General features: G+C 43.7%; 2 protein-coding genes across 11 annotated transcripts in view; one reads left to right on the top strand and one right to left on the bottom strand.

The window, feature by feature from the left end:
- MACO1 (macoilin 1) overlaps positions 1-17,475 on the bottom strand; it is a 53,629-nt gene extending 36,154 nt beyond the window's left edge. Inside the window, exons 1-3 of one of the 2 annotated variants that reach the window (XM_023635470.2) lie at positions 17,081-17,475; positions 2,599-2,740; positions 1,038-1,164 (exon numbers count right to left, since the gene is read on the bottom strand). In XM_023635470.2, coding sequence (XP_023491238.1) covers positions 1,038-1,164; positions 2,599-2,740; positions 17,081-17,160 — 349 coding nt within the window. In that variant the 5' untranslated portion in view covers positions 17,161-17,475. The remainder of the gene's footprint in view (positions 1-1,037; positions 1,165-2,598; positions 2,741-17,080) is intronic. The other variant, XM_070260668.1, reaches the window with a different exon arrangement.
- A 620-nt stretch (positions 17,476-18,095) lies between these two features.
- Positions 18,096-25,513, top strand: part of RHCE (Rh blood group CcEe antigens) — a 46,706-nt gene continuing 39,288 nt past the window's right edge. The window contains exons 1-2 of one of the 9 annotated variants that reach the window (XM_070260671.1): positions 18,127-18,268; positions 19,018-19,246. Coding sequence is in view for 2 of the 9 variants with exons in the window: in XM_023635473.2 (XP_023491241.2) it covers positions 18,425-18,430; positions 19,018-19,246 (235 nt within the window). In the remaining 7 variants the exon portion in view is untranslated. Of the gene's footprint in view, positions 18,431-19,017; positions 19,247-25,513 lie in introns of all 9 variants that reach the window. The other 8 variants (XM_023635477.2, XM_023635473.2, XM_023635472.2 and 5 more) reach the window with 8 other exon arrangements.

A 25,513-nucleotide genomic window follows, 5' to 3' on the forward strand; every position in this document is an offset into this window, starting at 1 on the left:
GAGAGCCATCCTCACATCCCCATGCATCCCACGTTCAGTCTTTCACAGGGGACCAGAGCTGTCAAGACACCTCATCTCATCTTAGTCTGAAATAGCACAAGTAAGAAGGGAGGTGGCTACGTAGCTCCACTCAAGTCAGAACACACCTGAAATAGTACATTTTGGTTAAGAGAACCACTAAGAACCAGGGAAATCAGGATGGTGAAAGTGCTTAAAATAACATATGAGGAGAAGCTTTGAAACCAGAGATGTTTTGCCTACAGAAAAGAAGACTTGAGAGGCTATGACACTGTCTTTAAATCTCTAAAGAGATGTTAACGTGGATGGTTCCACTCACTCAGTGGCTCTAATGCAGGGGTCCACTGTTTGGGCCTGAGGGGATGGTCTGTTGGCCCCTTGAAGTTTTAAGGAAACGTTTTGAACATTCCCATATATTTTTCTGGAGAAAGCCTGCTTATACCCTCTAAGAGATCAGCCAAAACAGTCAAGACATGCTGGGTCAAAAGCATAAGGAGGAAAATTCTGACTCAGTGTGAGAAAGAACTTTCTATTACAGCTGCCCAAAAACAACAGTAGTAAGTTCCCTGGCACTGCAGGTTTTCAATCAGAGATTAAACCACCATGTGCCATGGATGCTGTGGGGATTCTGGTACCAAATAAGGGTTCAACTAAACGACCTCTGACATTCCTTTCAACGCTGAAACTCCAGGAACAGTTTTCCTGTTTGGCACATAACTGTCTTCGAGTCTGCCTACACAGAAATCGCTGTGACTTTGTGAAAAACGGATATCTGCATAATGAGAGCTGGTAACTGAAATGCTCACAATCGAGAGGTCAAATCATAATGGCTTCAACTTTTGATCCAATAATGAAAAAAAGAAAATATGTTTTATAGCTACATTATGATCTATTAGGGAAAGGCAACTTTAAAACATCCACATTAAACTCAACTCTAAATAATTTATTCAAAGAAATCACCACATTAAAAAAGTCTGAATCTAATATTTCTATCCATCTAAGAAACCATTAAGACTTACCTGTGTGCCATACATACTGAACCCACACATATGTGCTGGCAGCAAAAAAAAGCCACTGTATAGGGATGAACAGCAGACATATTATATTTGATGTGAATGCCACACAAACAAAAAATACTGAGAAGGCCTAAGGGGAAAACAAAATAGAAAACACAGCTTAGAACTCATTATTCTCAAACAGAGATTATTAAAAGCATGTTGGACAAAATCTGAAACTACCATGCAATATCTACACAGCGAGTTACAACGGGAAACTGTAAATGTTTAAAATCAACTATATAAAAAGTAGTGGTTAATTTAACATTAAAGAGTAGTTCTATTTATGGCCTCAAATCATGAAGAACTGGACCAGAACAAACTGAAGCTGGCTCACAGTGAGTTCATTTGAACTCCACAGGTGGGTTACCTAAAATAACTAGAATTTTAACCCAGAAAAGGCTCTCCTCTCCTCACAAAACATTCCTAGAGAGCCTCATTCTTAAAGGACGGGCAGTTGGAACACAGATGAACCACAACAGTAGTAAAAATTATGCTGACATTAATAATTTTAATAATGCAGCCCTCCTCTGGACACACCACTATCTATTACCAAGAGGACACGAGCTCGAAACCATCTTTTCAAGGCATGGATTTGCTCTGACCAAAGCACCAGGCCTGGGCAGGAGAGTCACAGGTTTAACATGTGGCTATGGGACACAACGGAACTACAAGTTGACCAAGGGAACAAGCCCAGGCCTGTGTCCTTGCTCTAACCCAGTAGCTCTCAAAACATGGTCTGGGGATCCCTGGGGGTCTCTGAGGTCCTTTCAGAGGGTCTTCCAGATCAAAACTATTTATCTGCCTTTTTTTCATGCTCATTCGCTCAGGAACACAGTGGCATTTTCTAGAAGCTACATGATACGTGATATCGCAATCAACTGAGTTCAGAAGCAGATATGAAAATCCAGCTGTCTTCCATTAAGCGAGACATTAAAGAGATTTGCAAAAATGTAGTCAATCTTCTAATTTTTTTTGTTTTGGAAAATACAGTTATTTTTCACTAAAAAACTGTAATTTGTATTAACAGGTAATGGGTTTGTTATTGTATTTTCAAGTGAATTCTTAAGTAAGTATTTCCATTTTTTTAGTTTTCAATTTGTAATACAGGAAAAGTGTATAGATGTAACTCACATAAATAAAAGTTCTCTGGAGTCCTCAATAATTTTTAAGAGTGTTAAGGAGTCCTGAGACCAAAAAGTTTGAGAAGCACTGCTCTAAGTCTGACCCAGTCACTGAGAAGTACTTCAGAGAGGATGCGCAACGGCCGCTGCCCCGCTAACCGTGTCCCTCCCGTGTGCGCACTGGACGGGCAGAGGAGGAGGGAATCTACTGATGGATCAGTGGGTGTAGACAAAACACTCTTAGAGCTGGTTTCAGTCCACAGCCCCTATGAGCGCAATACAGTCACTGAAGAATTGTTCACAAAATCTACTTTAAACAATTTCACTCTCAGTCATAGAAGATTTTCTCAGAAGGGTAATTAAATCCCTTATATTTGAAAAACATGTCTTAATAAACATACCAGTCCCTGGTATCTGAAGGAATCATAGACGCTTCTGATGAAAAGCCAAAATGGCCACAGGTATTCAAATCTGAACTCCAGGACAAAATCTGCCAGGAGGACAAGTGCCCACACTACCAGGAATTTCAGATATAAAAACGTACTGCAAAATATAAAAATAAACAATTAATTCAAAGTCATTTGTGAAGAAGCAGAAAAAGAAAATGTACTATTTCATCTAAGAGACAAAAAATATTTTCATATACCATGAAAACAATGGAGATAAAGGAAAAAAAGAGAAGCTGCTATGGCCCACCTAAATTTTAAAAGCTCTGGTGTTCATTCTGAGACCCACAACTATCAAAATAAGATGATGATCAAAGATGCTTAATTCCACTTAAGATGGAATAAAAAACATTTAAATCTCAACACTATTTTAAAATGTGCTGTGTCTGACTTCAAAATACTGCAACACTCTCAAAATTATAGCTTTCAAGCTGTTCTTCATTAGAAGAAAATGTCACAGTTGAAAGGCTTCAAATTTGCGGTTTCCCACCCCTCTACATCTGTTTGAAGAGTCTCTGAAATTCTCAATGTACAACCCTACATGCGTAAGAATTCCGTCCTTTCCCCTCTCTCCTCTGCCTCTCTGTGTAGTATTCATCTGCATTAACCAAACAACCTCCCCAAATAGGCAGAAATTAACCAAGGCAGCAGATGCCGATCACTACCAAGAGCTGTGAGGGCACAAAAATGTACATTAAAGAAAAATGCTATAGCATCCCAGCCTTGCTCTGGCTCAGACATAAATGTGTGCTCCCAGTGTCCTCTGGTCTTGGGTTAAATCGAAGCCTACTTCGACAAGCCAGTCAGAACACGAACCTAACCATTGCGGTAGCGCAAAACAAGATAAGGACATGGATTTAAAGAGTTATTATTCTTCACATAATCAAAAAGTCCATTCTTCCGGTTCATTAGTTGTAAAACAGACAACGGAAGCCTTCAGATTCTATTAATAAGCCCCTAATTCTATGTCCTTAACCTGGTCACTTCTGGAGCAGGTTAAATTCACGTATTAAAAAAAAAAGGTTTTCTAAGATATACAGATTGGAAATACCTAAAATTCACTTTGACTTGGGCTAGAGCCTTGTGAGGTGTTTTGTAATACATACATTCCAATATTGATGGGATTAAATTAGCTGTGTGAATATACACCACCAACAACAAAATCAAGACTTAGTAAATAATTTTGAAATATATTAAAATAAGTATAAAAAGACAAGTACTTGGGGGGAGGGGAGACAACAAAAGCCGAATCCAGCATTGAGGATTCTCCTGTGCTCTCTGAAGCCACAAAGGAAAAAGATGTCAAGAACAGACACAGAGTGACCCTCAATGACACAGTATCATAATGATACATAATTTGCAACTAGGGCCAATTTCTAACACTAATTCTTGGTAGAACTTCTTGGGGCTTGAGAATAAGGTTCAACTCAGAGGTCGCTGTAGAATCGAGGAACCCAGGGCAAACCAGAAGAACACAGCCTTGAATCCGAAGTCCCACCTTTCAGTTTCATTTACTAGAGTCACGTTCGCCAGATGAGGACAGGGCCCTCTTTCCCACTCATCTAATCCCTCACTGACGCAGCGGAGAGCAGGGCACGTTTTCTTAGAAGGAACGACTGGCTCAGGCAGGCACTCAGGAGCACAAATCTGGTTTGAAACTCCATTTCCAAGCTGCTTGGCTTTAAAACTGAAAGGATTTTTCCTTGTTTCTAGAATTGTTTCTAGGTATTAAAGAAGAAATAGCCTCTCATGCATGTTCCTAAGCCATTGAAGAAATGGCATGAACACGTATCTACTTCTCTGATGAATCCTTTCCCCATGGTTGTCTCTGGACTGTAGCTGAATGAACACGGTGGGCACTTCATCCTGTCTAGTCATCACCACGCCCCAGGTGGAGAAGGTGCCACCAACTTGCTCTCTGCTCCAAATACCCCCAAGGCATGGCAGAATCCCAGTCTAGCCCGCAACATTCCATTTCACTGTTTAGAGAGCATTATCCAAAGAATGGTAGCCTGCTGAACACTTTTTGATAACTCAATCATGTAAACACCTAAGGCAATACAAAAGTGATCATCTTTGTTACAGTGACTACTCTTTTTCAATTCTGTGACTTCAAGGGGGTCCCTTTTTATATATTTCATTTCTTTTCAAACAACTGCTTTCATACCTTTGACATTCCTTGACACCCAGTTCTTAGTGAGTTCCATTTAGAAGTACAGATATCTAAGGAAACTTGATCTTTCACGAACATATGCCATACTCTCAGCTTTCCTTAGGCTCCCCTTTTAGGTGGGCCTGCCTCTAAAATCAAGAGGCAATCTAATTAACGAAGTTGATTTTTTTTTTTTTTTGAGGAAGATTAGCCCTGAGCTAACTACTGCCAATCTTCCTCTTTTTGCTGAGGAAGACTGGCCCTCAGCTAACATCTATGCCCATCTTCCTCTATTTTATATGTGGGACGCCTACCACAGCATGGCTTTTTGCCAAGCGGTGCCATGTCCGCACCTGGGATCCGAACCCGAGAACCCCGGGCCGCCGAGAAGTGGAAGGTGCAAACTTAACCGCTGCGCCACTGGGCCAGCCCCAACAAAGCTGATTTTACTGCAGGATTAGTCTTGAATTCTATTGATTCATTTCAGTCTCACAGGATTTAGAAAGTTTAAGACAGTTTCCTGATTCAGTATTCACTTAGCCTTCTCTATGAGTAAATCATGTCCATATCCTTCTATAGGCACGTGTACATAAGGTAAAGGACAAGTAATCTAAAATGACTGCTCATCAGTGTAGAAACTCTAATTCCTTTCCTTGTATGTTCTGAAGGTCATTAGACTTTGCCAAATCCAAAGAGATGATACTTTAAAGGGAGAGAAAATTAGACAGGGTTTTAAGCCATTATAGCATTTCAAAATATTTCTTTTAATCCATGAAGAAAACATGATTAAATATAAAATATTTTTATACATACAGTTCATAACATGTCTTATGGCAACTTGATGGTACTTTAATTCTCTGATCCAAATAAATTTACTAATAACTGTAAAATATCTTGAACAAAATAGCATAACTGCAGCAAAAAGATATTTTCCATAATAGTACACATACTGAAACAAGGGCAGACCAACAGTGCCTTCTGATGGTCTCCTAAGCTTCTATTATGGGTGTCAGTGAAATAAAGAGGAGACGTGCTCTTATTAGGCTTAACGGTGGCGATTCTTTCAAAGTGGATATTAATTATAAGATTCTTTTTTTCCCCCATTCTATTCCTACCCTTGCCATTTACAACCATTTTTTATCTGAATCTATCTAGCAATACCCTTCATCTATGGATTAATCATCTATGATTAACGAGAAGTAGTATCGAACATTCTTCTTTCTCCAAGTAAAGTGCACCTTCTCTCTGGTACCTCTAGCCATTTAGATCATTTTCTGGAGCCCACATAATTGCCACAGGATAACCATCAATCCTCAGTACCTGACCTTTTCCCTAGGCAGACTAATGGCCATTTAGTTCACTTGGTCCTCACCACAGAAATGATTCTGGAATATTTCACTGGCTGTGCTAGTGGCCATCTATCTCAATCCCTAGCTTTCCTGTCCTCTCTGTAACAGCAACTGTGAATCGCTTTTAGCTTTCAGTATGGAGCATATTTCCTGCACTAAACCGCTTTGTCTTCTCTTATCAAATACCTCTCCCTTTTGGACATCACCTCTAGAATATTTGTCCAGCCTCTCATCCAGCTGGTACTCCTGCTGAAGTCTTTTTAAAAAATTTTTTTCCCTTATTCTCCCCAAAGCCCCCCAGTACATAGTTATGTATTCTAGTTGTGGTCCCTCTGGTTGTGCTATGTGGGATGCCGCCTCAGCATGGCCTGATGAGCAGCGCCATGTCCGCGTCAGGGATCCGAACTGGCAGAACCCTGGGCTGCCGACACAGAGTGCGCAAACTTAACCACTTGGCCACGGGACCGGCCCCATGCTGAAGTCTTATTATGTGTAACTACAGTCTTGCTACTCAAAGTATGAACCATGGGCCAGCAGCATCAGCATCATGTATGAGCTGTTTAGAAAAGCAGTTTTTCAGGGCCCCCCTGAAAAGGTCTATTTGATCTAAGCCTGCATTTTAACCAGATCCCTAGACCATTAGTGTATACATTAAAATTTGAGAAGTATTAGTCTATACTATAAACTTCTCAATGTCATGGAACTCCCACTGAATTCCAGGTCTCAAAAAGAAGACAATGATCTACTCAGTTAATCAGTACTTATCTCCAAACTGCTAGCTGTCCTTCCCTCAACTGGGACCATTCAAATTGTTCAGGGTTAATTCCTCAATTTCCTACTTTTCCTTCTGAGTCACAGACAAGATACTTACTTAAGTACAATTTAAACTAAATGAATCACTTCCATTACTCCTCTTCCTTAAGCACACAGTATGACCATCACTTTCTCAAGATAGGCCTCCCTGACCCCGAAGTGAAGACCATTACCCCATTATGTGCTTCCACAGCATCCTGCGCCATAAGAACATTCACTCACAATTATAATAACATTTTGAGCAATTAGCTGTTTAAATGTAAAGTCCACAAGAACAAAGGAGCTGTCCACTTTGCTCCCTGCTTTATTCTCAGTGTCCAGCATAACACCTTGCACACTGCAGGAGCTTAAGGAACATTTGTTGAATCAATGATCTGCAATGCACAAGAGTGTTTAGGGCTTTTATCAACGTACATATTTACAATCAAGGTAGAGGGAAAGATGCCGCACAGGTGACTAGGAAGGGTGTCTAAACAATGCAACATCAACAAAGACAACAAACACAGCTTCTGCCTGAAGGATTACCATGCATCTGCTTCCAACCTGTTCTTGGCTAGGAAGAAATGAATCTCATCAGCCCTGCTCTGGGTGCCAGACTATCACTCCATCTGGCTTACCTGACACTGGCTCTGACTATAGCGAGGGTTCTCAAAGTTTCTTCTATTAAGCCTGACGTTAAAAAAAAAAATCTGCAGGGGGCTGGCCCAGTGGCCTAGCGGTTACGTTTGGCACGATCCACTTCAGCGGCCCAGGTTCCGTTCCTAGGTGCAAACCTACATCACTCATTGGCTGTAGCAGCGACCCACATACAAAATAGAGGAAGACTGGCACGGATGTTAGCTCAGGGCGAATCTTCCTCAGCGAAAAAAAAAAAATTCTGCAAAAATGTAAAACCATACCACTCTTCACATGGGTTTATTACTATTTTTATATGAACTAGTAATTATTTTAAATTTTTCTGTCTTAATTTCAAATACAGTAAATATTGATAGATATAACCCATGTAAACCAAAGCTCTTTGAGATTCTCAATCATTTTTAAGAATGTAAAGAGGTCCTGAGACAAAGATTTTGAGAAACGGCAGACTACAGAAAGTTCTGCATGAGCCTCAAGATAAAATGGACTCGAACGACTGCTATGTTCTGTAACTACATCCTTGTGTAAAATCCAGAAAATGGGAGCAGCCTAAGAAGACCTAAGCTGTTTCATATTTCTCTTCTCTATTCTAGGCCTCTGCAGACTGCAAAGAGAATCTTTCTAGAGTCAACTACACACATACATACACACACACAGACTCACATACATACATACACAGCCACTGCAATGACAAATCTAACAGCATGAACTATGCCCAGTTTAAAAGGAAAACAACCCACGGGCCCTAAAAAAATTCTGTTAACATTGTACCAACACTGGAAATTCATTTCATAAACAAGTTAAGTGTTACACTTCATATCTTCAACAGTAATAATCTTCTACCTAATCACACTTACTTTTTTTTTTTTAAAGATTTTATTTTTTTCCTTTTTCTCCCCAAAGCCCCCCAGTACATAGTTGTATATTCTTTGTTGTGGGTTCTTCTAGTTGTGGCATGTGGGACGCTGCCTCAGCGTGGTCTGATGAGCAGTGCCATGTCCGCGCCCAGGATTTGAACCAACGAAACACTGGGCCGCCTGCAGCGGAGCGCGCGAACTTAACCACTCGGCCACGGGGCCAGCCCCCACACTTACATTTATATTATAAAAGTTACACTTGTAACTTTTCCAAATGCTTTCATATCTAGTATCTCATTTTATCTTTACAACTGTGAAATAGGCACGACAGTTATTACCATTTTATAGGAAAGAAACACTGGAACAGGGAACTAACAGGCTGCAGGGCATTGTTGAAAGAGCACAGAAACGGGGGTTAGGAGACAGCAGAGAACAGAGTGAATTCTACATGGAATACTGTGATGCTGTTAAAAAAAATAAAATAAATTGCTATGTAAAGAAATGGACAAGAGATTAAGTGGAGGGAAAAGCCAAGAAATTTTTACGCAAAATAGAATCCTAATTTTGTGAAGAAACACACGTTTGCTTAGACAGAAAAAAAAAAGGAACCATACTTAGAAATTATCTACCAGTGATCATCCCAGAGCAAGAGTACTAAGGTCTTTCCCATTATACTTAAACATTGTCACAGCGCTTTAATTTTTCATAACAAATATGTTACTTTTATTTTTTAACTCTTCATTTTTAAATAATTTTAGACTTACAGAAAAGCTGCATAAACAGTACAAAGAATTCCCTTTTATCTTTCACCCAGATTCCATAAATAACACATTGTATCAAGCGTCTGTTATCACCCTCTCCCTATATATGTATACATAGTTTTTTTCCCTGAAACTCTTGAGAATAATTTGTACACATAATGCCCCTTTACTCCTAAATTTGTTGAAAATAAGGATATCTCTTATATAACCACAGCACAATGATCAAAATCAGACAATTAACATTGATATAGTACTATTACCTGATCTGTAGACCTTATTTGAATTTCAGTAATTATCTCACTAATGTCCTTTATAGCAATAGATAGATCAATCGATTGGTTCTAGTCCAGGATCACATTTTGCACTGCGGTCATGTCTATATTGATTTATTTATTTAATAGAGGAGAAATTCTCATTTTGAGAAAGAAAAAGGGGTTAATTGCCTTGCATCAGATACTCCTAGTAATCTGTTGCTTCACCTGGAAAATGAAGACAATGACACTTGCCCTACACATGGTGGAGAGTTCGAGAGGATCATGTGAGTTATTACACACAAACACCACTCAGAAAGGATGAAGTGGCACAGTACAGCAAAACAAGAAGAGGACAGACGGTGGGGTTAGACAGATACGGGTTCACCAAGTAACTAAACCTCCAGCAACCTCGGTTTCCTCACCTGTGAAACTGAAGCTAATACCCTTTACTGGAACTGAACAAGAGAATGAACATAAAAATATAACAATAGTAGTAATAGCAAGCAACTTTTTCACCAACTGGTCTGTGTCAGGCACTATGCTAAGTCTTTTATGTGACTTATCTCAATTATCCTTATAACAGTCCTATAAAGTAGGTAATATTATTTACTACCCTCATTTTACAGAGGAGAAAACTGAGGGGTAAAGTAGGCGGACGACTTGTTCAAGATCACACAACTAGTGTCGGGGACACCATCCCAACCCAAGTTCCTATCACTGTAAAGCCCACATGCTTATCCATCACACTAACATCCTCATCTCACATTAGATGTTCAATAAATATTATTGTCGTTCTTTATAACCCTTCTTACACACACATTCAAGTTATATAATTTTTTTAATTCTCCAAGAGAACCAAGTTTTAAAAAAATGAGCAGACATACTTTATGAAAGAACAAACCCTCCATATCTTAATTCGTAAACTATAAATTTGTAAACTTAACTTGTAAACACACCACAAAGCTCTGCAGAAAACATTTTAAAGTCAAACGTTCCTCACAGAAATAACTATTGCACAAAAGATGGAACAACTCAAAACTGCTTTCCAACAATACTCACACTCCTAGAATGGTTATTATAATAGAGAAACATGTAATTTAAAAATAAAAAGGTAACATTTTTTTAAAAAGTCAGAAACAAAATGAACCATGCATATGGTACAGCTCGTCAACCCTAGAAAAAGACAAGAAAATAACATATTACATCTGAGAAAGAAGACTCCAGCCTTGCATTTCTCTCATCTGAGATAGGAGTTTTTTTCCGACCATAAACACGGCACTCATTCTCTCTAGAGCTCAAGGGTCCTCACTATGAGATGGACAAAATACTTTTAGTACTGAGCTGCTTATTTGGTTTTTAAAAGTGTTTTGAAGACAAACAAAGTAATAATCTAATTTAAAAACAGAGCAGGATTATTTCTAGCCACCGCCCTTGTGTGGGGGAGGAAACAGATTCGGAACAGCTCCCTTGAAGCAGTGATGGAACCGACAGACCTCAAGCGGACTCACTGTCCCATCTCAATCCACTAAATGCAACAGCTCTGAAAAAGAAAAGGCAACAGAGGAGATAGGGTGGGGGATAAATTACTTCTGATGTTAACAATCCCGTGACTCAATGTGAGCGCGTCATTCTTAAGGGCAGCAGAGGAAAAGCAACAAAGAAATGAAGGCCAGTGCTATGACGGGGCTTCTAAGTCTGAGGATGACAGGAAGGTTGATGAGCTGAGGCCAATGTGATGTCAGTTAAGTAAACATCAAAGTAAAGATATAAAGTCTCAAAGAATATCCTCAACAGCTGATTACATTTTTTAAAGTTTTCATTACCAGCATATGTGCGCCTGAAGGTGAGAGACCTTAATGAAATTTGAAGACATCCACGATGAAGAAAAGGTCTAGCAAAGGGTATGTGTTTCTACTGTTGGTATGTACCATTACACCTCCGAAGCTTGTTGAACAGCCAACTTATTTTTCTTCTGGACCTATTTCTTGAAAACAATCCAAGTAAAATAATTACACCCAAATATAGTAAGCCTAGCAAATAACGTAATCAGTATATCTGAAGAGCACACTAAATTTTATCAAGAAAAGTAACGCAATTAGAGTATTTAACTTTGAGGTCTTTATGTTTGTAAAATTTCTATCTGACCCTCCAGACTCCACAAGATACATGTTATATCTTGTTCTATGCCCTTAAGTATCACCTGGATGGTAGCCTAGAAAAATGACAAAACAAAGCAAAACACACAGCCCCCTAAAACACCAAGGGGTTAATACGAGTGGGGAGATCTGGGAGAAGTGGCCAAAGAAAAGGACTCTGGAAATATAATGCTTACAGAACATGGATTGGGTCCACAACATATAGGCATATAACTAAGAACAAAGTGAAAATAATAAGTTATTAAGTGTACCATTAAAGTCAATCTCCAAATCTGGTAAGGTTCAAGAAAGGCCATGAGGAATCAATGTGAAGAAAAAGGAGACTATCACTGATAAAACAGGAAGCTTTTAAGCAAATAATCTGAAATAGATCATGTTCCCTCCTTTTTCTGCCTCAACTCTAGCAGCAATTTAAAGGGATTTTCAAAACATCTAATGAAACTAAACTGCCAAGAATGCTCAGACAAGAAGAATCACAAACCAAAGTTGGAGGAAAGTACTTTTTTTCAAGGTAGTATGCTACCTTTATGCTAGCAAAAATTAAGTACAAAATTCGAGTGTGGCAGACTGGTTTAAACGTTATTTTGTGGAAACTACAAACATAAGGGTTTAGCTAAACATCTCCCTGGAAAAGTTAGTGAAAACATTTCAATTTCTCCATCGTACCTTCCCCCTTCCCCAATACCCCTCTAAAACAATACCAAATGTATCCCTTCTGCGTCAGGTCCAACATTGTTGAAACTAAAGCCTACCAAGATTACCAAAATGCTTTTAGGCTGTGAGGTTGCAACATTGGTATCTGGAGTTTCAGTTGCAGAACACATGTACAATCAAGGCAGCCAAGGGTCATGCCAGCCTCCATGGGCTTTAATAAGCATAGCCCAAAGGAGTCTAAAACTCGGCTTAGACACATCATTAAGGAGGCAGGAAGGCAGTAAAGTGACATCTCTGGAGACCAGATTATTTACACAAGGGTCTGAAAAAGGAAATTCGGAAGCCAAAGGGGATGCAAACTTTGACCATTTAAGAAGTCAAAGGCCAGAAAATTCTTCTCTGAAATAAAGATGGGAAAAGATATCACATATCCCAGGAAAGCCCTGAGTCCTCAGTCCCAGTTTTAAGTCATTAAGCTGTAAAAATGTAAGAGTCAGGTTCAGTATTGTCCTGCCTAAGCTTCAGACAATATGCTAAAGCACAACTCAGCCCATGAGGACAGGAAGTATTCATAAATTCACAACTGAAGGGGTGCTGCTTCAACCACTAGTAACAAAGATATAAAATAGTTTCCTGAAGCTTAAAACACAAGCCTTACTTAAAATTCGTATTATACTTAGTTGGGTAAGTAACAATTTTAACTGGAGAGACTTTAAACATAAATGTTTCTGCCTCTATCATCTACTCCCCACACCTTCTCTCCCCTCTTCCCATTAGAAAGTCAGTGATTCTCCGGGGGAAGGGAGTGGGGAGAACGGCAAGGTGAAAAGTGTGGGAACCACAGAGAATCCCCTTCCAGCTTTTGAACACTACATAGCACTCCCACCCCGTATCACCTGGAGAATCACTGCGTGTAATTAGATTTTACTGTTGGAGTCTCAGGGCCACGTGTGAAGGCAGACACAGGGAGAGAAGCGCAGCCATAAAACCCAAGGACCTCTGACATGTTAATAGTTAGGCAGAGTTATTCACTTTACTTTCTCTTATTAACTTTTTTTCATAATTTCCAAAGTACTCTCACATTTATCCCATCTGAGTTAGAAAATATTTCCTCACGGAGTGGCAACTGTCTACTTCATAAAATAGCAGAGGGCACAAATAAAGCTCTTAATGCATTAGGTGAACCACTAAAACAGGGAGCTAAAATTTCATTCAACAACAATATTTTCACTTGAACAGAACTCAAAGTTCTCAGGAACCTCAAAACCATTGTACAAGTTTAAGAGGGTGTAACTATGGCCTACTAGACTATAAACTTCTTGAAGACAAGGAATTATATCTTATCCTGGATCTCCATAATTCCCTGAACAATGCAGGTTCTTAAATGAGTGGAATGGGGAGCTGGCCCGGTGGCGCAGCGGTTAAGCGCGCACGTTCCGCTTCTCGGAGGCCCGGGGGTTCTCGGGTTTAGATCCTGGGTGCAGACATGGCACCACTTGGCAAAAGCCACGCTGTGGTAGGCGTCCCACGTATAAAGCAAAGGAAGATGGGCATAGATGTTAGCTCAGGGCCAGTCTTCCTCAGCAAAAAGAGGAGGATTGGCAGTAGTTAGCTCAGGGCTAATCTTCCTCAAAAAAAAAAAAAGAGTGGAATGGATTAGTTTATATTCATTTATTTATTAATTCACTCACTCAACATTTATTCAGCACTCAATTCCTACTCAGTGGCAGGCTTTGTGTTGGCTCAGAATTTTTTTAAGTGACACTGAATTTTAGCCCTTAATAATATAAAAGAAAATGATCACCATTTCTGTCTCCTTTCTCTCATTCTTGATCATTAACTTGACTGGAATAATATATTTCTATATGTTTTAATTTTCAAATGATGGGCATATATCTAAACGTAGCTAACATTAATATAATGTCTAAAATCCATTTTCCTTCTCCCTTGACCCTGAAACAAAATTCTATCACAGGCATCATACTGACAATAATGATATCATTTGACAATCCCCTCAGTCACAGTTGCTGGATTGGAGCCCATGATTAAAAGCGTCTCAGCAACAGGATTTTTTCAGCAAGATCCAGCAGCAACTGACTCCTTGTTTTGACTATTCGACTTCTGTTTATCATTGTACCAAATCTTTAAGACCTTCCTGCCCCCTTAAAGAATAAGCCAAACACGTGAAAACAACACGGCAAATAACATTTGTATAGTATGTTAAAATTTATAAAGAGTTTCACAAACTGTACATTATCTCCTCTAGTCTTCACAACTCATATGACAGATGAGAGAACTGAGGATCCAAGCTGCGGATGCCCGGCCTGCCCAGAGCGGCAGAGCTGGGATTCTGAGTCTGAACCGAGTCTCCTCATGCTAGCAGCCCAGCGCTCTCGTCGCAGCAGCTGCCTCTTTGCTATGAAAGCTCAGAAAGCTGTACAGACTGAGCACACGAAAATAAGTCCATGAAAGGTTATGCTATGAAACAGTAGATAGTGGTTGTCAAAGCTGTCAACAGAGCCTCAGAAAAAAAACAAAGCTCTATGTTTAATGAGACCAAAATTGGCCAGATGTTGAGAAACAAAATAGGCAATAGATGGGGTGAAAAGCAATTTAGTATAGACTTAAATTTGATGATCAACAGAAATTTGATATTCACAAATCCTCAGGCACCATAATTTATAACTAGCCCTCTCATTCTGTTTGCTTTAGAAATAATTGGAAATTTTCTAAATCTCTTCTTAAAAACAGAATTAAAGAAAAAAGCCAAAAACTATGATCTTGTTTTTCAGTTCAATACGCCATAGTAAAAATTAAGAAACAGATAACTGAAACGTTCATCTGATACATGATGCCCCAACAAGAAAGACAGGCAGAAATATACTTAGGCCTTTTATTAACATTTAACTTACTGCCAAACAGAGGAGAGCAAACAGATTTGAGGGCTGAAGCACCGCTGGATTCTTAAACTTTTACACATGAAACTCTGAATAACTTGCATAAAGTAGTTGCTATTAACCTTTAGGGTAAGAATTCAAATTCCAAAAGACCATCAGTAATAACAGATCTTCACTAGACAATGAATTCACTTCTTCACACTGATTCCCACTGACTGAGCGGTTACGATGCGGCAGGTACTAAACCGGGCACGTTTGTTCAAATACAAAGAGAAGTTGAAATACAACAGAAGACATGTAAACAACAGGGGATTCCCAACCTTCTTACTATAAATGGAGGTACATCATCATATGTTACAGTAAACAGCCATTCAAATGCCACAGTTGTCCTTGGTCTACCAACTCTGTTTAACATGCTTTTTCTATTCTTGTGTCACTATTAACATTAAGTTGCTCAAATCTTGTTCAACAGCCAGGAAAGAAAGCCTTTTTTAATTCAAGGATTATAGTGTGTGTTAACTTGAAGAGACCTCTCCCCCACCCATTAAATCCACTGTTTTCATTTTTAGTTAAAATGGTAAGGTCTGATTGATCCAGTGTGGATTTTGGCCTGTTTTACTCACTGCTGTACCCTTACCGGCTAGAACAGGGCCTGGCACATAGTGTATATATTTGCTGAATGAATGAATTATTCCTATGATCATCACGTAATAACATACCCAAAAACTTCTCACGTTAATTGACTTCTTAATGCTTTTAAACTTGACAGAAAGAAACCCCCAATGTTTACATCAGCCAGCTGCTTGTGAAACGCTATCACTCCATACGTGTAAACAGCAGCATGCGCGAGGTGTACAGCTATGCTAAGACAACGCGGGTGCCATCAGCCACCTCACACATTTCTCTAAGTCCCAGGGCTAGAAGAGCTAAATTGTAAAAGACGATGAGGACCCAATTAAGCCTATATCCACGTGCTGAGCATTCTCTTTTGTAAACTAATTACTTCTCCACTGAAATCACGTCTTTATCAAGGCCAAGTACCATTCAGAATTAACATTCTGAGAAGAACCAGAAAATAACAGTCCCACAGAAATTCTGCGCAGAGAAGCTGTGATTGCCACTAAGTTGCCCCATGAACCTGTTGTCCTTCTCCCCCTCAGACTACTGGATTCAATTTCTATTTAAAGGGACACTGCTTTTCTTTAGGAGTGAAAAAAAAGCCAGTTTGGAGAAAATCCCTTTCAAAAGGTTCGAAAAAATCTATCTGCTTGGAATTGTCCGAATAATGTTTGCTGAGAAAACGATCAGCAGCTCCTCTCGAGTCTGGAGCGGGGCCACAGGGCATGATTTGGGGGTATCGGCTTCGGCCCTCGGTGCCAAGTTTGAGATCCCATAAGAGAAGGAGAAGCGACAGAAGGGGCAACGTGGCCACCTGCCCAGTCTGCCGGGGGCCGCGGGGCCACCGTGCGCTCCCAACTTTGTCAGCCCTTCCCCGCGGCGCAGATGCTCCTCGCGCCTCCCGGCTCAGGCCCGCGACCCGCAGGCCGGAGCGGGGCCGGGGGCCACCAGAGGCCCGCCGGCCCGGGAGCGGCCCTCGGGCGGCGGCGCGGGCCGGGGGCGCGGGCCGGAGGGGGCTCGCCGCCCCTCCCCCCGGCGGCCCGGGCGCTCCCAACGGCGGCGCGGCGGCTCCCTCGGCCAGCACCCGCCGCGCCCTCCCAGCCCGCCGGCGGCCCCGCCGCGCCCGCGCCTCCGGCGGACCCCGGCGAGCCGGCCGGGGCCCCCCGGGCAGCGCTCCTCGGGGCCCCCGCGCGGGCATGCGGCCTAGTCGGGGTTACATAACGGGGCCGGGCCCCTCCAGAGCCGGCTGCGGCCGCGGGCCGGGCCGGGGGCGGGGGCGCCGCCGCTCACCTGCCGTAGATGCCCTCGGTGATCCGGTTCCGCTTTAGGGGGCGGCGGAGTTTACTGCAGTCGGCGTTCCGCCGCTTCATCCTCCCGCTGGGGGGCCGGTGCCCGCGTCGCCGCCGCCGCCGCCGCCTCGCACCTCAGCCGCCGCCGCCGCCGGCCCGCCCCGCGTCGGGCCTGGACTCTACCCCTGGGGCCGGTCACACAGACATGGAGCCAGCACCCGGGGGAGGGGGGCCGGGGGGGGTTCGGAGCCTCCTCCGCCTTCGGAAACAAAGAAATGACAATTCCGGGGCCCGCCCGCCCCAGCACCAGCCAGCAGCCTGCCCCGCCTCCTCGGCTCCGACGGACGGCCCTCGGGGCCAATCGAAGGCACCGCCACGCCGCTGCCGGCCAATCCTAGGGCCTGTTAGGGCAAGGTGGCCTCTAGAACCCGCCTCTTTGAAGGACAGAAAAATGCGCCAATCATTACAGCGGCTGGGCCCGTGCCTGGACCTATCAGAAAAGATTTAAATAGAGGCTTATAAATAGGCCCTATAAATATAACATCCTATATTATGTCTTGTTGCGAAGGTCCACTTCATTGTTATTGGGTTGCGTTTCATTGTATTACAATCCATACTAGAGCATACCGTGTATACTCATTGTGGGCCACCACTAGCACCCGGGGAAATCGGGAGGCCTGGGTTTGCGGCATGTGCTGTTTCTGTGCTGACATGTGCTCCAGTCAGTCGCGTCATTATGTAAGGGGCTCGCAGCATCCTCCCCATCCTGGAGACTCCGGGGGCAGCGCCGCGGGCCTTTTCTGCGGATCCTGGAGCGCTCGGCCAGGCCGGCCGCGTCAGCGCGCGACGGGGGTACGAATGACAAAGCAAACCCCACAGACACACACACACCCTGTCAGCTTCCCGCGACGTGGTGACAGCGAGGCGGCCAATCGGAGGAGGCGCGGGGCGGAGCCTCCGCGGTCCCGCCCCCCTGGAGGCGCGTCACGGGGGCGGGGCCGTGGGTGCGCGCGACGTCGCGCGAGGCTGCCGGGGGCGTGCGGGGCGGTGCGGTCTGGGCTCCACGTCCGCAGGGCGGGCTGGGCGGCGGGCTCGGTGGACGCCGCGCCTGCTGGACCCGGCGAGCGTCGGCGTCGGGGGCGTGTCTGCCCCGCGGCTGGGGGCCGGGGCCGTGGCGGTGGAGGGCCAGGTGAGCGGCTGCTCGGCGCGGGCCGGCTCCTCGGAAGCGGGTCCGCCGCGCCAGCGATTCTCCTGGCCTACCATTCCTAGAGCGCCGACTTTGTGCCTGGCACCGTGCGCTGGGCTTTGCATCTGTTTGTTAATTTTCTCCTCATACTCCGTTGCAATGCAGGTAGGGCAAAATGACAATTAGAAAAGATGGCAAACGTTTTCTTTTAAAGAGAAAGAAAAAGAATGTATGTCGTTACAGAAAACTGGGACAAGGTACAAAAGGAGCGAGGGGGAAAAAAATCACCCGTGGATCTCAGCACTTCACACAACCACTGTTATCATTCTGTATTTTTTCCTTTCTTAACAGTTTCCCCCCGTGAGTGAATAGATTATTACTATGAATGTTGTTATTACTATTATGAAATAGAATAGTGATCATACTAGATATTTAATTTTGTATCCTGTTTTTCACTTAATGTAAGCATTTTTACATGTTATAATGCACCCTTCCTAAATACTTCTGATGGTTGCAAAATCTCCTATCAAGTGGCTGTATTAACCTAACTAGTCACCAACAGTGGGACTGTTAGATGGTCTTCCAGCACATTTTAAAAACTTCCAGGAAGTACTTGGAATCTTGTTTTGCCCTGGGTTGGGTAGACCCCTGTGATCACCCCCATTCATCAACACCCACCCCAAGTGGGATCTTGTAATTTATACCAAATGTGTCAGCCTCAACTGCTGCTCTGTTACTTTATTCTGTTACAGATCTTCAAAGATCCCTCAGTGCCTGAAAGAGAAAAGATCCTCTTTATTGTGCCATCTAGAGCTGGTCACAATGGGGACCCACTGTTTGTGGATGGATCCTTTTCCAGTCCTCCCCAGTCAAGCAAGTCCACTACACTCAAACCCGCTACAACCTTATCTCCCCATCTTCCTGCTTTAACTCCCACACAGAGCATCTCCATCAGTGCTGCTCCTAATTTGTGGTTTCTTGGTGAGGTTTGTCCATCCGTCTAAACGAAAAGTTTCTTGGGGGTTGGATCTGTACCTTGTAGAGATGCAGTTTAGAAAAATTGGCAAGAGTATATGCTTTTTCAGACCAGGAATAAAATTCCCGATTGGCTGCTTACTAGCTCGGGCCAGTTACTGGATCTCTCAGAGCCTCTGTTTCCACTCAGGTTCGTTTTAAGACCTGCGGGATAATGAAGTTTCAGGGTCAGGCACACAGTAGGTAATGGCAAGCAACTACCGTTAACAGTATACTCGTTTTTCATCCCTCACCTCTGCTCCAGAATGTTGATAAAGTGGCACTGGGCGGCCAAGGAAAACAAACTCTGAGCTCAAAGTTTCACTGAGGCTGCCCATCATTGTGAAAGGATCTGAATGAATGCTCTGCTTGGAGCAGCAGAAAAACACTTCAGCTGACAAGGCAGATTGGTCCATGAAGGAGGGTATAGGCATTACTCAAATCAATATGGCTAAAGGCTTGAAGGCATAGGCCCGTGGTAAAGTCCCTGCTCCAAACTCCATGGGGACCTGAAACCTGAATAGTCGTCATATCCATGACTGCAAGGTTCCAGATCACCTGGGACTAGGTCAACTCTGTGAGGTTAGGGGCCATATCTGTGGTCTTTTCCACTCCCTTTTGTGTTCCTGTCATCCAGGATAGTGCCAGGGCACACTGTGGAATGGACAGGTGAGTAATCCAGAGAAAAGATGGGACATGTGCTGGCTTTCTGGAGCTCACTGTCTAGCCTGCCTTTGCATAGATTTCTGACAAGGGCATTCCATGCTGTGGCAGAAGTGTGGAGTGCCTGGGAGCTATTGGGGTGTGTTCATGAAAGTTGTTGTTGGGTATAGGGCTACACGGGAGCAAAGAAAGGGAGGAGAGAATCTTAGGGTGATGGCCCGAGAAGAAGCAACGTGGAGGTCTGGGTTCCAGTCCCAATTCTGATGCCATCTCACTCGTGTCTTTAGCTGAGTCACCTGCCCGCCTTGTGCCAAGATGGCTTCTGGAGACATTTCAAGCCCTATGTTTAGAAGCAGGTCATGTTAGCTCCATATTACAGATGAGAAAACTTAGGCTCAGAGAAAACAAGGTCACACAATTGTTATGGTAGAGCAGTTTAGCTCAAGGCACAAGCTGAGCAAGATCAAGCCTTGATGCTACAGGCACATGCTCTGGTGCCTGTAAGTGGCTGTTGATGGTTAGGGCTGTTGATCTGGTGATTGGCTGGAGTGGAATGATGGGAATGGCCTCCCTGCCGAGAGCCCAAAAGTGGCCATTTTAGGGATGAATGAGTAAGACCGGGAAGGGAGATCATTTGCTCTCATTCAAAAGCCCAAGGGCCAGACAGGAATTCAGGGCTGTCCCTCCTCTTCTGGGAATTTCTGAGAGGCAAGGGGTTGGGATTTGCATTTGAGCTTCAGCTGAGCTCAGAATAGCCCTGGAGAAAGGCTTGTCTCTCATACCCTGTTTCACAAATAAGGAAATTGCATTCCCACCTGTTTCAGCAGCTTCCATCCCCTCAAGCCCACCAGACAGGGCTGGCCCAGCTGCCTTGACTTTCTTCTTGTCCCACAGGAGTCACAGAAGAGTCCAGACATTGGGATGGCCTCCGCTTATACATGTGTCTGTATCCCCCAGAGAACCCTGTTACTGGAGGATGTTCATTGTAGTGTTTAGAACAGAAACAGTTTGGAAATTACCCAGATATCCCACAAAGTGGGCTGGTCAAACAAATGACTCATGGAAATCAGTGTAGCGTGGAGAAAGATCGCACAGAGCGCTTACTATGTACAGTCACTGCTCTAAGAACCATATGCATTTTTTTAAAGTTTTGTGTGTGTGTGTGTGTGAGGAAGATTGGCCCTGAGCTAACATCTGTTGCCAATCTTCCTCTTTTTGCTTGAAGAAGATTGTGTCTGAGCTAACGTCTGTGCCAATCTTCCTCTATTTTGTATGTGGGATGCCACCACAGCATGGCTTGAGGAGTGGTATGTAGATCTGTGCCTGAGATTTGAACTGGCAGACCCAGGGCCACCAAAGCAGAGCATGTGAACTTAACCACTACGTTACTGGGCCGGCCCCTCTAAGTACCATATGCATTTTGATGTAATCCTGACAACAACCCTATGAGGTAGAGATTATTACTGGCACCGTATTACAGATGAGAAAACTGTGGCACAGAGCAGTTAAGTAATTTGCCTAAGGTCCCACAGTAGGTGAGGGAGAGAGGATTTTAACCCAGGCAGTGTGGTGTCAGAGCCTGGGATCATGCTATAGTGTTGTAGAAAGATTTTCTTGGCTTGGAAACTGCTTATGATATACTGTTCGTGAAAAAAACCAAGTTACCAAACAGTATGTGCTGTATAATCCCATTTTTGTAGGGAAAAAAAAACAAGGCATAAATTCAGAAGAATAGTAAAAACTTGAAAGGGTGTATACACAAAAAAATAGAGCTGGTTTTTGGAGGTGTTGGAATCATGGGCGCTTTATGGAAACTTTAAGCATCTCTGCATTTTCAAAATGTTCAACAAGTAAACATGCCATGCTTGTGCAGTAGTAAGAATTGCTGACATTTATGGGGCGTTTTCTCTACATCTGATACTTTATGTCACTACCTTATTTAGTCTTCACAAGCGCCCTATGAGATTGGCAGTGGTTTTCTCCACTTCAGAGATGAGGAAACAGACTCAGAGAGAATGACTGTCTTACCCAAGGTCACCCAGCTAATAATTGGCAGAGCTAGGATTTGAACCCAGGTCGCCTGGCTCCAAAGCTCATGTTTGTTGACTGAATGAATGATTGACTTAGCCATCCTTTAACCAGGCATGCCTAGAGGAGGATCACACCTTTGGTGTGGATGAACTTCCAGAGGAGGATGGAGGACTCTCCTGCCTCCGTGGTCACTGCCCATGACTGAGCTTTATGATGCTCGACTCAGGTGAGGAGAGCGCAGCACAGCGAGTACTTTCATGAAGCCCTGTTTTTACAGAAAATGCATGACTACATGTGAAAGCTGCAGTCTCTCTGACTTAGTGCATCACACCAGGAGGAAGCTTGGCTCCTCTAACCAGGATGCTGCAGTCATAGCACCCCTTGCCCACCTTCATTTCCACAGCACAGGTGGCCAAGCACACTTACACAGTTTCACATTTGTAATAACTCTGTGAGGAAAGCAGAGCCGCCCGTCTTACCTGACTCATAAGGAAACTGAGACTGTGGGTGGTTTAGTAGATGGAAGGCAGAATTGCACAGTAGTCAGCAGCGCAAGCTATGGCATCAGATGGATCTGGGTTGGGCCCCAGCTCTGCCATATAGTAGCTTTGTGTCTTTGGGTACTCACATCACATCTCTGAACAGCACTTTCCTCATCTGTAAAATAGGAGTGATCATGCCTGTACTCACAGACTTGAGGGCAAGATTAAAAGAAATAATGTATGCAAAATGCTTGGTCCAGGGCTTGGCATTCCAGAAATGGCAGCTGTTATTCATTCAATAAATATTTATTGAGCATGTACTATGGATGGAGCACCAGGTGCTGATGATACCACAGTCAGATGTCCATGTTCTCATGTTGCTTGCATCTGAGTTGGGGAGGTTGAGAGCACGCAGGGGTCTGGTGGGAGGAGAGTTTCAGGGAAAAGGAGCGGCAGATGCCCAGAGGGCTTTTTTCCCAACATTTTATTATGAAAAATTTCAAACACACAAAAAATGTTGAAAGAATTGTACAGTGAGAAGCCATTCACCTCCCACCTAGATTCAACAATGAACGTTCAACTATATTTGTTTTATAACCTATCTTCCTTAGATCCCTTGTGCTTTTTTGTACCAGGTGACCTGCCTTGAAGCTTTGGAGACAGAATATCTGGAACTGTAGTGAGAAAACAGGGGCTTTTTGCAAGAGTCAGAAGAGAAGGGAGAAAACTCCCCTTTTGACAAATCTGTTGGGAGAAGCCAACAGCGGGGCATGTCCCTTTATTAGAGAGAGCCTCTCTGTTCAGAGAGGAGCTTTGCCTTCTCCACAAGTGGTCAGTCCCTCACTGGGGCAGGATCAAGATACACAGGGATATAGGGTGCCATGGAACCAGCTGCCACCCACACTGAGTTTGCCAGCCGGTAAACACCACCGTCAGGGGCTGCAGGCGCAGGGGCTGGCGATGACTGGAAATCTTTAACGTCGTCTGGCTGATGTCTGGTGCCCCTGGGCAGGTGGGTCCGGCTGCCTGGTTTACCAGCTGCTGGTACTGGTTCCAGACCAGCAGGACTCACATTCACTTATCCGCCACAGAGGGGAGTCCCTCCTTAAAGGAAGCCAGTTTATAGGAAGTGCTGACTTCCAAAAAAAGGCCAGAAGTTGTTTGTTGTGGTGAGGAAGATTGGCCCTGAGCTAACATCTGTGCCCATCTTCCTCTATTTTTTTATGGGGTGGCCGCCACAGCATGGCTTGATGAGTGGTGTATGTCTACGCCGGGGATCTGAACCCACAAACCCCAGGCCTCCAAAGTGGAGTGCACGAACTTAACCACTACACCACCGGACCAGCTCCAGAAATTGTTAAATCTAGAACCAGAGATGGTGAAAAGGGGAATGGGGACCCTTGACTTCTGACCTCTAGGGGTCAAGGCAGCTTCTCTTTATATACTATTGAGGTAGCAGAGGGCTTAGAATCCTGTGTCCCTAGACTTTTAGAATTGGAAGAAGACACAGAAGTTATCTGGGCTGGAATTAAGTGGTCAGACACCCAGGTGTGAAGTCGGACTGCCTCTGGCGTAAATCCCAGCACCACTTACTAGCTCTGTAACCTTGGGCAAGTCACTAGACCTCTCTGTGCCTCAGACTCCTCGTTTGTAATATAAGGCTAGTAGGACCCACTTCACAGGGTCACTAACTGAGTTCATACATGTAAAGTGCCTAGAACAGTGCCTAGCAATGGTAAGTGCCTAGCGTGTGTGAGCTCTGGAAAACATCTAAAGCAAAAGTAACCAGTCTTAGTGGTTTGCACCCAATTTTTTTCCTATGCTTGTGTTAACATATTGTTATTATTTTATAAAAGTGGGAACATACTATGCATGCTGTTCTGTAACTTGCTTTTTTGCCAAATAGTATATCCTCTGTGCCACTATTTGATAAACCTTAGAAGCATTTTCCTCTGGATTTTTCCAGACTTAACCAGTCCCCTCCTACTGGACATTTAGGTTATTCTCAAGTTTTTTCTTCTGTAAATAAAGCTGTGCTGGGCAAGAAGTGACTGATGCCCACTGGCTATATGACTTTGGATATGACCTTCAGGTCTTAGTTTCTACATCTAAAAACAAAATGACAGGATTCTACCAGGTGATTAAAATTTCCTGCGATCTGCATATGAATCACTTCCGAGATATGTCTGATACATAACCATCAGCTTCTGCTTGCATTCTTCTAGTGACAGGGTGCTCACTGCCTCATGAGCAGCCTATTTCCTTGGGCAGCTGTAATGGTCAATAAAGTATCCATTCATGCTGGGCCAAAATCTGCCGCCCTGCAACTCCTAGCCTAGTTTTATTCTCTAGGGACCCACAAATTCAGTCTGGACTCAGTGGCCAGTGGCTTGGGGCCAGTGTAGAAGGTAAGAAAACTTCGATTCCTTCCTTCCTCCCTCCCTCCTTTCTTGATACTTATTATACATCAGACCTTCTTCAAGGCACATGGACGTAACCATGGGAGAAGTTAGCTGCAAGGGTCAGAACTGGCTCCCAGGCCCCTTAGAGCCCATTCCAGAGGTCTGTCCACGGCTGTGGGAGGTGGGTGCCGAAGCTGGTGGCCTTCCCCAAACGCGTTGTCATGCCCACGCTCCAGGAGAGTACTGGACTGCTCTGTGAGGAGGTGGCCAGAGGAGGGGGCAACTTCAGCCTTGGACTGGATCAGGATTACCACCAGGTTTTTACTGGAGCTGCACCCAACCCTCCTTTCTCTCCCCACCCCCCCGCACCCCCCCCCCCAGCCTACCCTTAAAAGGTTTAGAGACAAGTCAATTTAGATACAGATTCAAATATAAATAATGTCATCTGTGTCACTCTGAGGAGTTAGTTCTCCCTGAGTCCTGTCTGGATCCTTCCCAGGGTTTAGTATTGTTCTTTGCTTTCATTCATTCATTCATTCTCATTCAAAACATCCGTATTAAGAGTTCACTGGGTGCCCTCTCTGAGCCTCAGTTTCCCCATCTGTAAAATAAGAGTGTTGACTCCTTCTCTGCCTTCTTTGCAAGGAGATGGTGAG

The sequence above is a fragment of the Equus caballus genome, chromosome 2 (assembly GCF_041296265.1).
Source record: "Equus caballus isolate H_3958 breed thoroughbred chromosome 2, TB-T2T, whole genome shotgun sequence".
Classification (NCBI taxonomy): Eukaryota; Metazoa; Chordata; class Mammalia; order Perissodactyla; family Equidae; genus Equus; species Equus caballus.